The 15,181-nt window shown below is 38.7% G+C and overlaps 1 protein-coding gene across 3 annotated transcripts in view; it reads left to right on the top strand.

Moving 5' to 3' along the window:
* The window catches only part of arhgap9 (Rho GTPase activating protein 9), a 35,282-nt gene extending 20,938 nt beyond the window's left edge, over window positions 1–14,344 (top strand). For 2 of the 3 annotated variants that reach the window (XM_047814239.1, XM_027147270.2), the window contains 15 exons: window positions 480–536; window positions 973–1,119; window positions 1,307–1,369; window positions 5,556–5,617; window positions 6,516–6,603; window positions 6,729–6,824; window positions 7,053–7,151; window positions 7,298–7,415; window positions 7,641–7,760; window positions 8,118–8,216; window positions 9,151–9,228; window positions 9,393–9,446; window positions 10,810–10,944; window positions 11,562–11,667; window positions 12,374–14,344. In XM_047814239.1, the coding sequence (XP_047670195.1) occupies window positions 480–536; window positions 973–1,119; window positions 1,307–1,369; window positions 5,556–5,617; window positions 6,516–6,603; window positions 6,729–6,824; window positions 7,053–7,151; window positions 7,298–7,415; window positions 7,641–7,760; window positions 8,118–8,216; window positions 9,151–9,228; window positions 9,393–9,446; window positions 10,810–10,944; window positions 11,562–11,667; window positions 12,374–12,566 (1,515 nt within the window). In that variant the 3' untranslated portion in view covers window positions 12,567–14,344. The remainder of the gene's footprint in view (window positions 1–479; window positions 537–972; window positions 1,120–1,306; window positions 1,370–5,555; window positions 5,618–6,515; window positions 6,604–6,728; window positions 6,825–7,052; window positions 7,152–7,297; window positions 7,416–7,640; window positions 7,761–8,117; window positions 8,217–9,150; window positions 9,229–9,392; window positions 9,447–10,809; window positions 10,945–11,561; window positions 11,668–12,373) is intronic. The other variant, XR_007140662.1, reaches the window with a different exon arrangement.
* Window positions 14,345–15,181: the final 837 nt, after the last annotated feature.

The raw sequence follows: 15,181 nt of genomic DNA, 5'->3' as shown, positions 1-15,181 counted from the left end.
CCATGCTACAACAGATGGTTGAAATCAAATAGAACCTGCCCAGGTTTTAGCACATATTTAAGACAGAACTTCCACACTGAAACTTACACACTTACACAGAGATGATACAGGTTTGTGAATTTAGTGTTGTTTTTTTATCTTGTGTGCTTGTGTGGTGCGTGTAGATCATCAGATCTGATAAAACAGTACGATATTTTTGCCTCCATTTCTTTTGCTATTGTTCAGAAACGTATTATTCGGTGACTGTGTTGGAAAGGGTGTATATCATGTACTGTATATGAAGTTAGTCATAAAGTCAGGGGATTTCCATACTTAAAATGTCTCTGTCACTTGTGCTCATTTTCCTCTCGCTCTCTCTCTCTCTCTCTCTCTCTCTCTCTCTCTCTCTCTCTCTCTCTCTCTCTCACTCTCTCTCTCACTCTCTCTCTCTCTCTCTCTCTCTCTCTCTCTCTCTCTCTCTCTCTCTCTCTCTCTCTCAGCTCTCCACTGACCTGATCCACAGTACCCAGGATGCAAATACGCAACCGCTGAGTCAGGTGAGGCATTCGACTTTAACACCATTTGGCCTAGATTGGTAGCTTTTTCATAACCCGCTTATTCAGGAAGTGTGATTCAGTACAGACCCAAGAGCAGATGTAGCAGTAATTCTGTGTCAACTGTGTAATTATACAAGTTTTTACCAAACGCCCTCTTCTTGCGAAATGCTCGGATGCTGTTGACAAGTAGTGCGCTTTGAATATCTGGTGCTAAATAAGAACTTCCTGTTTGTCGGGGGGGGGGGGGGGTTGTAGTAATCGAGATCACTTGGGCTGATCTCTAGTCTCCGTGTCACTTTAATACTGGACCTTTCTAATAAGCTGATTAAGTAAAATGAGTTTGCTAATTGAACTGAATAGAATTAAGAAAAGCAAGAAACTTTGCATCATTTGAGTATGAGATTAACTCCTGTAACTAACTATTTGCATTTTACAGACCATGCAGCATGCAGCCTCATCAGACACGATCATTTCCTCCTCCTTTACTACTAATGTCCAGAGCAAAGAGGGCAGAGCGGACATCACCCAATCCCAGTCCATGATCCGGTTTCCCCAAACAGACAGAATCTCTTCAAATGGCAAGGTAACTCAGTTTTGTGAACCTTGATGTACCACACAATAAAAACCATTTTCTTTTCAGTGCAAAGATGCAGTGAATGCTGCAAAAAACATTATCATTACCATACTCATCCTGTATAATACTGTATATGAATATGTCTTCCTCATACACTTATTCTCTGACACTAACGTCTTTTTATGTCCTTCAAAAGTCAGTGTGCCAAATGGTGTTGGGGTCAACTAACAGCTCTCCAGACAGTGATGGACTGACACCGGTGAGACACACACACTCTCACTCTCTCTCTCTCTCTCTCTCTCTCTCTCTCTCTCTCTCTCTCTCTCTCTCGGTCGCTCTCTCTTTCTCTATCTCTCTCTCTCTAACACAAACACACACACACACACACACACACACACACACACACACTCTAAATCTGTCTGCTGGTTACACAGAGCATGACAAGTAATTGTCAACAAAAATGTAATGTTTACTCGAGCAAGCGAAATATAATTTTTCGAAGAGAAATTCATTTTCACAGATCGATCTTTGCCGAAATATTATTAAAACCATGGAAACGATAAACATATAGAACTCATGATCATGTAACGATCTGCTGAATTTAAAACGAGCAGGGTATCAGTTCTGTATTAAATACCGCAACATTAAATGCTATTTACATCCTTAGGCTGTAAGGTAAATGTGAATGTGTATTTTTATTTGCTGAAGAATATGTTCTTGACCATATGAAACACTCTTAGTCTATGGGTTGTAGAAACAGTTGTTATGTTCAGTGAAGGAGATGAAAGCACGGTTTTATATTATCGGTGCACCAGCTCACCTTCACAGTGCAAATTCTTGGATTGAAAGCATTGAGACCTGCATGACTATAACTCTTCCTGTATAAGAATGGCTCCTCATTTTTAGTTATTACTACATGATGGCATGCTGTGTGTACATGAGTGTTAGTACTAAAGTAAAATTACTAGCCCTACTCCTAAACCGAGGCCAGAATCAGTGCTGAGTTTGGGTCAAGTGTGGAAACGACCATATTCAAAGTACTTCTTATTAAGGGGAGGAGATTTGCAAAATCTAGTCCAAAATATTCAGAGCCGGCAGGTAGCAGTGGCCAGGTCAGTGCTCCAGGGCCCCTGGTTTGATCACGAGTTTGGGTTGTTGTCTGTGTGGAGTTTCATATGTTCTCTGTGAGTCTCTGGATTACTACATTCTCTGGGTTCCTCCCAGCTCTCAGTCCCACACTCATGCATTCATTCATTCTCTACCGCTTATCCGAACTTCTCGGGACACAAGGAGCCTGTGCCTATCTCAGGCGTCATCGGGCATCGAGGCAGGATACACCCTGGCCGGAGTGCCAACCCATCGCAGGGCAAACACACACTCTCATTCACTCACAAAATATGGACAATTTTCCAGAGATGCCAATCAATCTACCATGCATGTCTTTGGACCGTGGGAGGAAACCTATTGAATGGAAGGTCCATCAAGCTGCCACTGCTCGGCCCCTGTGCAAGGCCCTTAACCCTCATTTGCTCAGTTGTATAAATTGAGATATGAAAAAGTCACTCTGGTTAAGGTCATTTGCCGTACCGGAAAACACCATTAACTTTATTGACTTTTTACATTTTTTATGGAATTTTATTTCGTAAGCACTATGAATTTATGGGTAACTAATAATGAAACTAACAGGGAACGTTTGTATTAAGAGGAATGTCAGCTTGTTATATAAATTCAAATTTTATATAAATTCAAATTCATGTACACAATCAAACAATAGACTAGGAATCAGATTATGATTATGATTATACAGTTTGCTTGCTATGATATGACGATATGAATACAGTATGTGTTCAATTTTAGTGCCATATATGCAATATTTGCTATGCAAAAATCCCATTATGGAAGTGGGTTCTGTGTAGAAGTCCAGAAAAGTTCTGTGTTTACTTGGTTGATGCCTGGGTGACCTGCAGGGGAAGAAACTTCTCCTCGTTCTCTCTGTGTTGGCCTTCAGGGAGCGGAAGCTCATCCCTGACTGTAATAGTTTGAGTCTGATGTGTGGATGTGATGTGATAAATATGATGTAGCATAAAAGAGACAAAATAAACAGCAATGGCTTTATTGTAATAATATACAAATAATAAGACAAGATTGAAACAAATCTCTCATTAAGGTGACATTTATAGTCACATTAATTGATTGACAGCCTTTACAAAGCACAGAAATATATATCAAATACTGCTAATAAAAAAGTAGTATGGAAGAAGAATCATTTTGTGCCATGATCTGCGCATTACTTGACATCTCCACTGATGGGTACACATGATTGTTTGGTGCGAGTGAGAAAGTGAGAAATCTATAGAATGGGGAACATCTGCAACGAAGTAAAGGATTTCTAAAAGTATTTACATCAATGAGCCATAACATTAAATATGCCTGCCTAATATTGTGTAGGTCTCCATTGTGCCACCAAAACAGCTCTAAAGCACAAAGGACTGGACTCTACAATACCTCTGATGGCGTGCTGTAGTATCTGACACCAAACTGTTAGCTGCAGATGCTTTAAGTCTTGTGAGGTGCGAGGTGGAGCCTCCATGGAACGACTCGTCTGTCAGGCACATCCCACAGATGCTCGAACAGACCGAGAGCTGTGGAATTTGAAGTCAAAACTATTGCAATTTTTGCAGTGGCAGGGAGGCCACTGTCGTTTGGGAATGCTGTTGCCATGACACGGTGTACTTGGTCAGCAACAATGTTTAGCTAGGTGCCACTTGTTTAAATAAACCTCCACATGAATGGCAGGACCAAAGGTTTCCCAGCAGGACATTGTCCAGAGCATCACACCCTGCTGACTTGCCTTCTTACCAAACTGGTGCCATCTCTTCCCCAGGGAAGTGACACACACACACACAAATGTAAAAGAGATCGTCGTTCATCAGACAGGGCCACCTTCTGCCATTGCCATTGCGCTTCGGTCCAGATGTGATGCTCATGTACTCATTTATAGGCACCTTTGTCAGAGGGCAGGTGGCAACATGGGCATTCTGGCTGGTCTGCCGCTACGCAGCCTCGCACATAGCAAGCTTTGATGCACTGTGTGTTCTGACACGTTTCTTTTATATCCAACACTAACTTTTTCAACAATGTATGCACCAGCAGCTTTTCTGTGGGATTTCAACAGACAGGCTTATCTTTGCTCCCTGTGTGAATCAATGAGCCTTGGGCTTCCATGACACTGTCGCTGGTTCACCGGTTGTGGACCATTTTTGGTATGTTGTATCCACTGCATACTGAGAACTCCACACAAAGACCTGCTGTTTTTGAGATGCTCTGACCCTGTCATCTAGCCATCCCATTTCGGCTCTTGTCAGAGTCGGTCATAACCTTACACTTGCCCATTTTTCGTGCTTGCTGCCTAATATATCCCATCTCGTGACAGGTGACACTGTACCAACATTATCATGTTATTCCCTTATATTATATCACCTGTCAGTGGTTTTAATGCTATGATTGATCGGTGTAGTTTGTAAAATTATATTCATAACAGATAATAAAGTTAAAAAATGTCCAGTCTGCTCTGTGACAATATCAGCCAGGGTGCATCATCAAATGGGTCCAAGAGACAATTTTATATATTTAATGACTTAATCTTTCTTGCACATCATCCAGCCTACATTTCAGCTCCAGCTCAGAACAGGCTGATACAAAATCCTGCCTTGGTGTCAGGCAGAATGAAATATCATAATAAATGTTTGATGATTTTAAGAAGGCTGTCAGGTGGAGACGGTGTCTTCTTGGAATAACTTATGGATTTCTGGCAGTCTATTTTCAGAAGGAAAAACAAATCTTTCTCTAACAGTATATATTCTTCATTAATCACGGACGTAAATCTATTAAGGGATAAAACACGGTGGTTGTCATCACCTTGAAGTTTATTATTATTTTCTTATAAATTTCTTATACCACAGTGGCAATTGATTAAACTATGGCATATTATACATTTTGTCTGTTTCTATTATTATGTCTGATCTTGTGGCACGTCCAGGAAACAAACTAGTTTAGTGTACATTACAGCAGCGATAAAACTTTCATTCCTTTTGCAGCTTCAGCTTTTCGCTCTCTTCTCCTTTTCTCTCTTGATTTGTAGTCGTCACTGCTATTGAAGCTTGATTGGTATAGAATATTAGTTAACAGCTTCAGGCCAGAGGATTAAACAGTGCCGTGGTGTAATCAAGCATAATATTCACATATGACATATAAACTGAAAGAGTGAAATTCAGGTCCAAAGCTCTTCAGGTTAAATGCAAATTCTTGCAGATTACTGTATATTATTGTGTGTGTGTGTGTGTGTGTGTGTGTGTGTGTGTGTGTGTGTGTGTGTGTGTGTGTGTGTGTGTGTGTGTGTGTGTGTGTATTGCCGAGCTTCTGTTGACATCTGTCTTCTTATGCAGGAGCTTGAAAAAGCAGGTCTGCTCAACAAAACCAAGATAGCGGAAGGAGGTCGGAAGCTCAGGTAAGTTTATTTTAAATGACGTGTGTTCACACGTGTCCTTTATATGCTACCCCTTCAATCCTAAAGTAACCCCGTACCTGATGTCCAGTGTGTCATGATGGTTAGGTTTTAAATCTTCAGAAATTTCTTCTCTTTTCTGATCAAAAAAAGCTGTAATCACTTAAGCTCCTGAATCCTTTCAGTTATTCATTTGGAATATTATTTACTATGAATAAATCTGTAACTATTAGTGGCAGTAACAGTTTGTAGTTGGGAAAAATAAAAATAAATAAGTAAAATTGTGATATAAGTTTGGTTTCTTGTAATCCATCGTGTCATCCTGCTTAACTTCTTGTTAAATGTATTTTAAACACGTGTGAATCTGCCATCACACGGTACAATGTTTCTGCTGCAGACAATCACATGTCGCATAGAACTCTTTCAGATTGTTGAGATCTGCTGTCCGAGAGTATATAATGTGGCATGCTCACTTTTACAGTCACCGTTGTGACTAAATACTGTCAACAACACTGATCTGGCAGCGTCTGAAACTTTATTAAAATCTCACCGTCACCGATGCTATGACCTCTATATAAAAGCCGCCGGCATGAGGACGGCATTGGAAAAGCAAAACTCTGACATGGAGACGACGTTATCACTCGGTCTGTTAGAGAATCAGCCAAGATTTTATTGGAATAAAATCTCATACAGTGTGACAAGAAATAATCTTAAAAGATCACTGTAACTGCAGTGTTAAAGCAGCTCTGGCTAGTCAGAAGATGTTTAAACAGACAACTGAGATCCAGACAACATGATTGTTAAACTTCAAATATTTGCACTTCAGCACATTTTATTACAGCGCTGCAAATTAGACACCTGACTAATAGCTGATGTTGAACATAATGTCGAATGTTTGCAGGAAAAACTGGAACCCCTCGTGGGTAGTGTTGGTGGGAAACAGTCTTATGTTCTTCAAAGATCCCAAAACTCAAAATTCTGATAGCTGGGTAAGAAAGCTGCATCCCACATGTATTTGAAAAACAAATCTTCATGTAAGGGCTCATGTTCATCATGAGAAGCTCAGTGCACTACTCAGTGTGTGTGTTTGTGTACGCCTGTCTCTGTGGTGTAGAAACCGGGGAACAGCTGTCCAGAGAGCAGTGTGGATCTGAGAGGAGCCCAGCTACAGTGGGCCAATGAGCTGTCCAGTAAGAAGAATGTCTTCAAGGTAAAGGAACAGGTTACAAAAGATTGGTTTAAAAATGAGCAGAAGAATATTTGAATATTAAAGAGCAGCTTTAAAGGTTGTGTGCTGCATGATGTGAAAATGTTCAGCCAGGCGATGCTATTGTAACAGTGAGTTCCTCTTTACTCTTCTCTTTCAAGCTTATTAATAGGATAACGTATATACTTTGTGTGTGTGTGTGTGTCTCTGTGTGTGTGTCTCTGTGTGTAGTTAAGGACGGTTACAGGAAATGAATTTTTGCTGCAGTCAGACACTGACTCTGTAATTAGAGAGTGGTACAGCACAATACAGAAAGTTATTGCCAAACTTGTAAGTCCATCTTGATCATTAATAAATATTTCATATTACTATGCACTTAATATCTGTGTGGTCTAAGTGGATTTTGTGTGTGTGTGTGTGTGTGTGTGTGTGTGTGTGTGTGTGTGTGTGTGTGTGTGTGTGTGTGTGTTCTAAAGGATAAGGAGAATCCTTTGGATAATGTATTGCAGTATTCTTTGAGGAGAGCAGGCTCCTTGGAGTTGTTGGACCATAGTGGAGATGAAGAGGAGAACCGTACAGGACTCAAGCCTTCGCGTTAGTATACAAACACACACTGCTCCGTAAATAGATTATGGAGGTTCAGGACGGAGCCACATCATATCTAGATAAATTTTGCAAGATATTGCTTGTAATTAATACAGTACATCATAATTAATACATATTAATGCCATAAATACAGTTGTTTTGTAGTAACTCACTAAAGTCATTTTTAAATAAAATTAAAAAAAACAGTCCCCCTTTCTCTCGCTTTCAATTCAGTCCCACGCTCCATCTCCAATTTGGAGACTTCGGAGCGTAAGCGAGTGAAGAGTCGCTTAAGGAAGCTCATTCTGAGGAGACCACCAATTCAGGCCTTACAGGAAAAAGGCCTCATCAAAGGTGAGTTATATTTAAAGTGTGTGACAGTTTCAGAGAGACGGCTATTTAAAGCACAGATACAGACAAATACTTTCCGTATCTCTAGCACTACTGATACTGTTGCTTTGTATCTAACCACATTTGTATAAAAGAAAAAGAAAGGAAAACAGTAAAGGATTTCAGATATATGAACATACTGCATGCACTGTACATCAAGGGTTAACAATACTACATCCACCGACAGCTCATCTTTACATGTGTCATATATAATGACAAAGGTTTATAGGTTATATGGGATTTTTTTGAGCGGTAACGACAGGACGTAATCGATGTTTGTGATTGATTTATTATTTTTATTTTTATTTTTTTTGTTTTCAGACCAGGTATTTGGCTGTAGTTTAGAGCTGCTGTGTGAGAGGGAAAAGAGCACAGTGCCACGCTTTGTCAGAAACTGCATCGAAACTGTAGAGAAGAAAGGTAAGCCTAAGTTCCATTAAAATAGCAGTGATACAGCGGTGTAAATATTGATCCCTGTAGACTGAAGAAAAAAATGAGATCATTTGTATATACACATTCTACACATACCTTACAGTAGGTAATACCTTACTAAAAACGTTCAACTCGTCTAACGTCCGATACACTGCTTCCCCTTTTCCTTTCCTCTTTCCTCTTTTACACCATAACCTTGCTTTTAAATTTGCATTAAAACATTATCTGCTACTTTTCTATTGTTTTCTATCAGCGACAGAGACGAATCAGAAGTTAAGACTAATGAGGGTGCAACGCTCCATCTTATGACACATTATGACAGTAGTCATCACATTAGGACGTTAATGAATAAGAAATTTCAATTTGTATATTAAAGCAATGTTTCTCCCAGACAGATTATGGTACATTGGCAGGTACCAAGTGACCTGTACAGTGTGGAGTAGTAACAGTGTCAGATTTGTACTAAATGTATACGTCAGAAGCCTTTATCCAGAACGACTTACATTTGATCTTATTTTATACAACTGAGCCACTGAGGGTTAAGAGCCTTGCTCATGAGCCCAACTCACAATCTAATATTACAGAATAATGCCTCAAAAACCTTTCTATTCAGTTCTGTTTCCACTATATAAGGTATAACATAACGGCACGTGCTCAGTAGCTGCTTTGTTAAAAAAAAAAAAAAAAAGACTAGCATTAATATTTACTCTATATTAAATATCAATGTGTGATTTTATTGTGTCAAAGAAAATCAATAGAAATACATTTTCTGTAATACTGTCAGAAGTACCTTTGTGCAATAGGAAATCAACAGCACTGTTTGTCCCTTCCTCTGTTCCCCATCATGTGATACTTCTGATATCATTACCACCTACGGTTAAACATGGTATTCTGCCCACTGTGTGTGTTCGTGTGTTTTCAGGTTTAGAGACAGATGGTATCTACAGAGTCAGTGGAAATCTGGCTATAATCCAGAAACTACGCTTTGCTGTCAATCATGGTAAAATACACACAGATTATACAGCTCGATAACCGTAATGAATAAAAAAAAAAGGTGAAATCTGTTATAAAATCTGATATAATCATTTGAGACTGTACACTGTATATAACATATAGTTATATAAGTGCTAATAGGTGGTGTGTAACTCCTGTCCATTCTTCCAGAGCGAGCTGTGTCTACGGACGGACGTTATCTCTTTCCAGAGGATTTAGTGCCAGGTAGCACGTCCATTCAGCAGGAATGAAAATCCATGCTTGCTTCCACTCTAAAGCTAGTTTTGCTTTCTCTGTGTTGTCTGGGAGTCTGCCTCCATGTTGCACAACAACTGCTTATACACAAGAGGCTTAAATCAACAGTTTAGCCTGTAACATTGCAATTCTTGAGTAATTTCTAGTAGGGAAGCAGATACATGTAGCTTCATAACAAGCTAACGCAGTCACATTAAACAGTCCTAGGTTTACCTTTAAACCATGTTCTAAATGTACATGTCTCGTGTACCACAGATGAATCTTTACTATGTACTGGAAATCAGTGCTATCTAAAGCACAGATCTGAAACGTACCGACCTGATAAGGATTCTAATCCATCCCAATTAATGCATTTCTAATCTGTATTTTAAACAAAAAACATCTTGTGAGCTGTAATTGACTTGAAAGATTCGAGTAAAGAGCTATTCTGTTATTCCACTGGGGGCAAATTAGAGTACAAAAAAAACCCAGGGTTATAAACTCATCCACTGACAAAATGTATTAAGGACATGTACTTTATTACAGCAAACTAAAATTTGGCATGTTATCCAAGTGAAGTACTTTTCCCGAATGAAGTCCATGACATATATAATAATTATAAAAAAAATTATGATAAATGTTTTTTTTTTTTTAAATTATTCTATAATATTAACGACCAATGGAAATGAATTGTAGCATTTTTATTGCTTTTCTATCTGATATGTAAATGTAGTGTGCATTTAGAATGTAACCTTTAAACCATGCTGGTAAATGTGCACCTTTTAAGAGGAGTTGGTGAGGTGCTCTTGTTGTTGTTGATGCTACTAGTCACTAAGCTGATTATATTTGGTCCGGGACACCTGTCATGGATGGGTCTGTGGCCTGTTTGTATGTTAGACAGTGTTGCTGCTGTTGGGGAAGTTTGTGACTGACACCTTGTGGCTAGTGTCACTGCACACAGCTTATTAATGCATGCATGCTGCTCTCTATCGCTCCGTTGATTTATTTTTATTTGCTTGTGCATCGCTGACTGAGAGAAATATGAGATAATGTATTCTGAATTTATATAGTGCTCTTGGTCAAAACCGCGTGATGAAATGCTATAAGCTGTTTTTGCCTTAGAGCAATTTGCATGTGTTTCTCTGCAACATATGTGTCTCATTCCAAAAAGCTATCTGCTGTGATAACTATGAGAAATATATGTATTTCTCTATTCGTGCAACAGCCCTAAATTAACTTACTCTCTCTCTCTCTCTCTCTCTCTCTCTCTCTCTCTCTCTCTCTCTCTCTCTCTCTCTCTCTCTTTTCTCCTGTTTATACACTCCCAAACCTTTTTTTTTCCATTGTGGGTCAGTGGAGCATGTGGACCTGGAAGACCCACAGTGGGAGGACATCCATGTGATCACAGGAGCTCTAAAACTCTTCTTCAGAGAGCTTCCTGAACCACTTGTACCTTTTGGAATCTTTCAAGACCTTGTCGATGCTGTTAGTAAGTGAGAGAAAGACAGAGAGAGATGGATGGATGGATGGATGGATGGGCATTTATGTTGTGATATTTGTTATAGTAGCATTTTCTACAATTCTTATGCTAATCCTGTTGATACAACTCATCCAAAAAAAATAAAGAAATAAATAAAGAAATCTTCCCAAAATCCTACCCTCACTGTTTGATTGACAGGGCTACCTTGTTGACTGTGAAAATGCAAATGTGAACAGGATTGCAGAGGTGTTTTATTTTTGGCTGAGTTGTAGCGTGAGGATGAGAGTGCAAAGGATGGCATGCTGGTTTTTTTTGTTTTTTTTTCATTATCTGGGATTGATACCAATTAAGGAAATGGAAATGCCAAAGACTTTGCACTTATCTGTTATATTTTGGCAGCTAGTGTACAAAAATGTTTGTTTTGGGATTGATTCTGAAATATGTGTAATGCTGTTTTCCAGAACGTTTCTGGATTAGCAGATTATGAATCTGAATAAAGTTGCATCTATTTGGAAATATGATCTCTATCAAGTCTACAACCTGCAGATATTACTAAGAAACATATATACTAATGTACTGAAAATTATGCAATTGCTATTGTTGCTTATTATGTGTGTACATTTTAGAGCTGTCTGATTACATGGATAAAGTGGACCGTGTGAAAGTGCTAATCGTCAGCATGCCTTCCCCGAACCAAGACACCATGAGGCACATGTTCCAGCACCTAAAGCGGTATGTATTGTATTTACGAGCGAGAGCGCACTGATAATAGCACTATTTTGTATAAGATCTGGTATATAAGATACTTTTGTACGTTTTTCCTTTTGTAATATTATTTTCAGCCACAAGAGGGAGTAGGGCGCTGACATTGTTTACTCTTATCAGTGGTGTGTGTGTGTGTGTGTGTGTGTGTGTGTGTGTGTGTGTGTGTGTGTGTGTGTGTGTGTGTGTGTGTGTGTGTGTGTGTGAGAGAGAGAGAGAGAGAGAGAGAGAGAGAGAGAGAGAGAGAGAGAGATTAAAAGTAACATACATATATATACGTGAGCTAGAATCCTTTTGTTTTTTTTCTTTTCTCTTCCAGGACTACTTTGTATACTACTTGTGTACTTCTTTCATTCATGTGCATCCTTTCCTTTCATCTCTTTTTCTCTTTTTTTTGATGTCTTTTTTTTTGTCTTTTTTTTTTTGTCATCTGATAGAAGGAACACCAGTGCCATCACTCCTGGAACCTCTCTACCCTTTCCCCCTTTTCTTTTTAATGTGGAAGTTTTGAGCAATTGCTGGCAGGATCTGTGGTTAAGTGGGAATGGCATTTTTCAAGAGAAAAAAAAGCCTCATACTAGAGGTTTAACCCTTCTTTTACCCTGTGTCCTTGTTGCACTCTGTCTCACCACCAGCACACTAACGCAGTATCTTGTGTCCTCTCTCTACATTGCAGGGTGATGGAGCACTCAGATAGTAATCGCATGACAATGCAGAACATCGGGATCGTCTTTGGGCCGACTCTGATGCGTCCGCAGAACGACTGTGCGAACATGGCCATTAACATGGTTTATCAGAACCAGGCAGTAGAACTCATCCTCAGTGAATATGACCAGATCTTTGGATCTGACTCATCCACATCTCTCTGACACTGGTGTGGAAGCCGGACAGCAGCAGAACCTGCTCACTGTGAACCAGAAGAATCTAAAAGGCATGGAAGGCGAGCTAAATATGATCCATGCAACTATTCGTTAAACTGCATCGCTGCCACAAATTTCATCCTAGTGGATGATGGATGAAAGGATGGAAGTGCTTGAGCAACAATCAGTCAACTGGCCTTTAGTGGGCACAAAGTCACACAAAAAAACATGTGTTTTCAAATTGAATCAAGAGGCTTATTTTATGTTCTTTACTGTGTGTGTGTGTCAATGTGATGTCTCCTCGCAACTGTTTTTCATTGTATTGTTTGTAGCGACTTTGGGAAAACCTCACATTTTGCTTTGGCAAAAAAAGACATTAGCCTCCATGAAATAAATTCTATAAAAGGAGATCAGCAATAGTCACCCAATACTCATAAACAGAAGACAGTTCTGAAGTGTAACCTGTTATTCAACTGCGTTTGAGTCATCTTGTTTCTTTTTTAACAATCCAAATTACTATGTAATCTCCTTTTCCATTGTTTCAGAAGTATGGCTGTAGTGTGTGCATGTGTCTGTGTGTGTGTGTGTGTGTGTGTGTGTGTGTGTGTGTGTGTGTGTGTGTGTGTGTGTGTGTGTGTGTGTGTTTTGCGTGACAGATAGAAGGGCAGAAGTATGGTCCGTATTTTGCTCGTTGATTCGGTGGAGCTTTTTGCCACTTTTGGTCCAAATCTCTGTTTTTAATAACAGAACAAAAGAAGAGCTAAAAATGCATTATGTTTAAAAAATGTGGAGTTAACCCCCCACAACCCCCCATCAGCACCAGGGCTTTGGTAATTTTATATTGACTGTGGCTTGGCAAGAGACAAGAAGAAGTGAGAGGGGAAGAAAAGAACACGGAGAGCATATGGATTTTAATGTTAGAGTTTATATATTTATTCATTTCTTATTTTCTTATTATTGCTAAGGGCAGCACGAAGAACAGGGGAGTTTACTGAAGAAATATAAGTGGAGAAATGAAATGAAGGTTTATGTCATTTTTGTTACTGTTGAGTATTTCCTTGTATATTAACCTCCTTTCTCACTGGAAAAACCTTCATAACCTTTATTAATAAATCTATGTGTTTAATTCCAGCACCTCACCAGTACAGTCTGCAGGGTTTGGAGGGTTTCTATGCCCACCATACACCGGATTCAAGCCGTATTGAAAGGCATTTCTAGAACTGTACAAGTCCTGGAATTTTAAATATATCTTTATACTGTGATGTAAAATATTCCCTGGATATCTTCTGCTATGAAGCCCTGCACCTTTCCCTTAAAGGCAGTTCACAAGACATATAGTTTTAACAGAGGAGAGGAAAAAGTTTGTCATTGTTTTCACTGCAATTGCAGTTTGCCTCACAGGCAGCAGAAGACAATCATGACAATCACAATTTGCTTCTTTAACTGTTTAATTGAATCATGTGTGTTGGAAATAAAAAAATATTTCGGACTACAAACAGCACAACTGAATATCAGTCCATCAAAATTCTTTTATTTGTTGTGCCAAATGTTTGGCCCAGTGACCTTTTCACTAATCCCCAAGATTTGTATAATTGTATATTTGAAATAAAATGACACTTGTACTAAAATATTTCCTTTTTTTAAAGTAATAAAAATGCGCCTTCTGATCTCATCTGAATACTGTTTTTTAAGTTGCCGACATGGTCTGTATCTTTTCTCTTCCTCCAGATCCTGTAAGTTAATTTGAGCAAAATATTTGACAATAAAAGCTAATTGAGGAAATCTGAGACTATGTCTGGGGCAGAAACGTTATTCATCAAAAAAAAAAAAAAGGCTTCAGAGAATGATATGTGAAAATGGATTCTGGTTTGCTGTATTAATGATTTAATGTACATAATGAGAACAATCCGATTCTACATATTTGATTACATATTTACTTGTGAAAATTCAGTCTTGGTTTAAGTTCGTTATGTAAAAGAAATAACTAAAAAAACCTAAATCGTGCCAGAACATTTTCTGCTTTTATTAATAAAATAAGAGTGATAAAAGTATCATTATAAAGAATCTATAAAGAGTGATAAAAGAATCATTTTAAGGCAAAAAAAATTCTAATCTAATACTAGTTGAAGCATCTTTAGATTTTATTCACGGCATTCAATCTTTTTGGGTAAAAGTCAGTCAGTTTGGCACATCTTGAGTGGGTATGGTGTTTTTTTTTGCACCCATATGCTTGTTTCATCAGAGCAAATCATGCTTTATTCTACATGGTTTTATGAGGTGGATGTTTCTGGGGGTTTTTTGTTTTTTTTTTGTTTGCTATGTTAATCTTGGATGTTTTTTGTTTAAAAAGTCTATCTTGCCATCTTATGACTCTACCCCATAGCCCAGACATATGAAGAATTCGGGAGATTGTTGTCACATGTAGGGAGCAATCAGTATTTGCCAGAAATTGCTGCAATTCTTTTAATGTTGCTGTAGGCCACTTGGCAGCTTCTCTGACTTGTTTTCTTGGCCTTCTTGTCGTTTTTAGAAGGACATCCTGTAGTGTCACTGTTGTGCTGTATTTTGTGTATTGTCATTACACTGTTCCTTACTATATCCAGTGCCTTGGAAATTTTTTGTAA

Source organism: Tachysurus fulvidraco, chromosome 5 (assembly GCF_022655615.1).
Source record: "Tachysurus fulvidraco isolate hzauxx_2018 chromosome 5, HZAU_PFXX_2.0, whole genome shotgun sequence".
Classification (NCBI taxonomy): domain Eukaryota; kingdom Metazoa; phylum Chordata; class Actinopteri; order Siluriformes; family Bagridae; genus Tachysurus; species Tachysurus fulvidraco.
The sequence above is the reverse complement of the archived record's forward strand: the minus strand, read 5'-3'. Positions and strand labels throughout refer to the sequence as shown.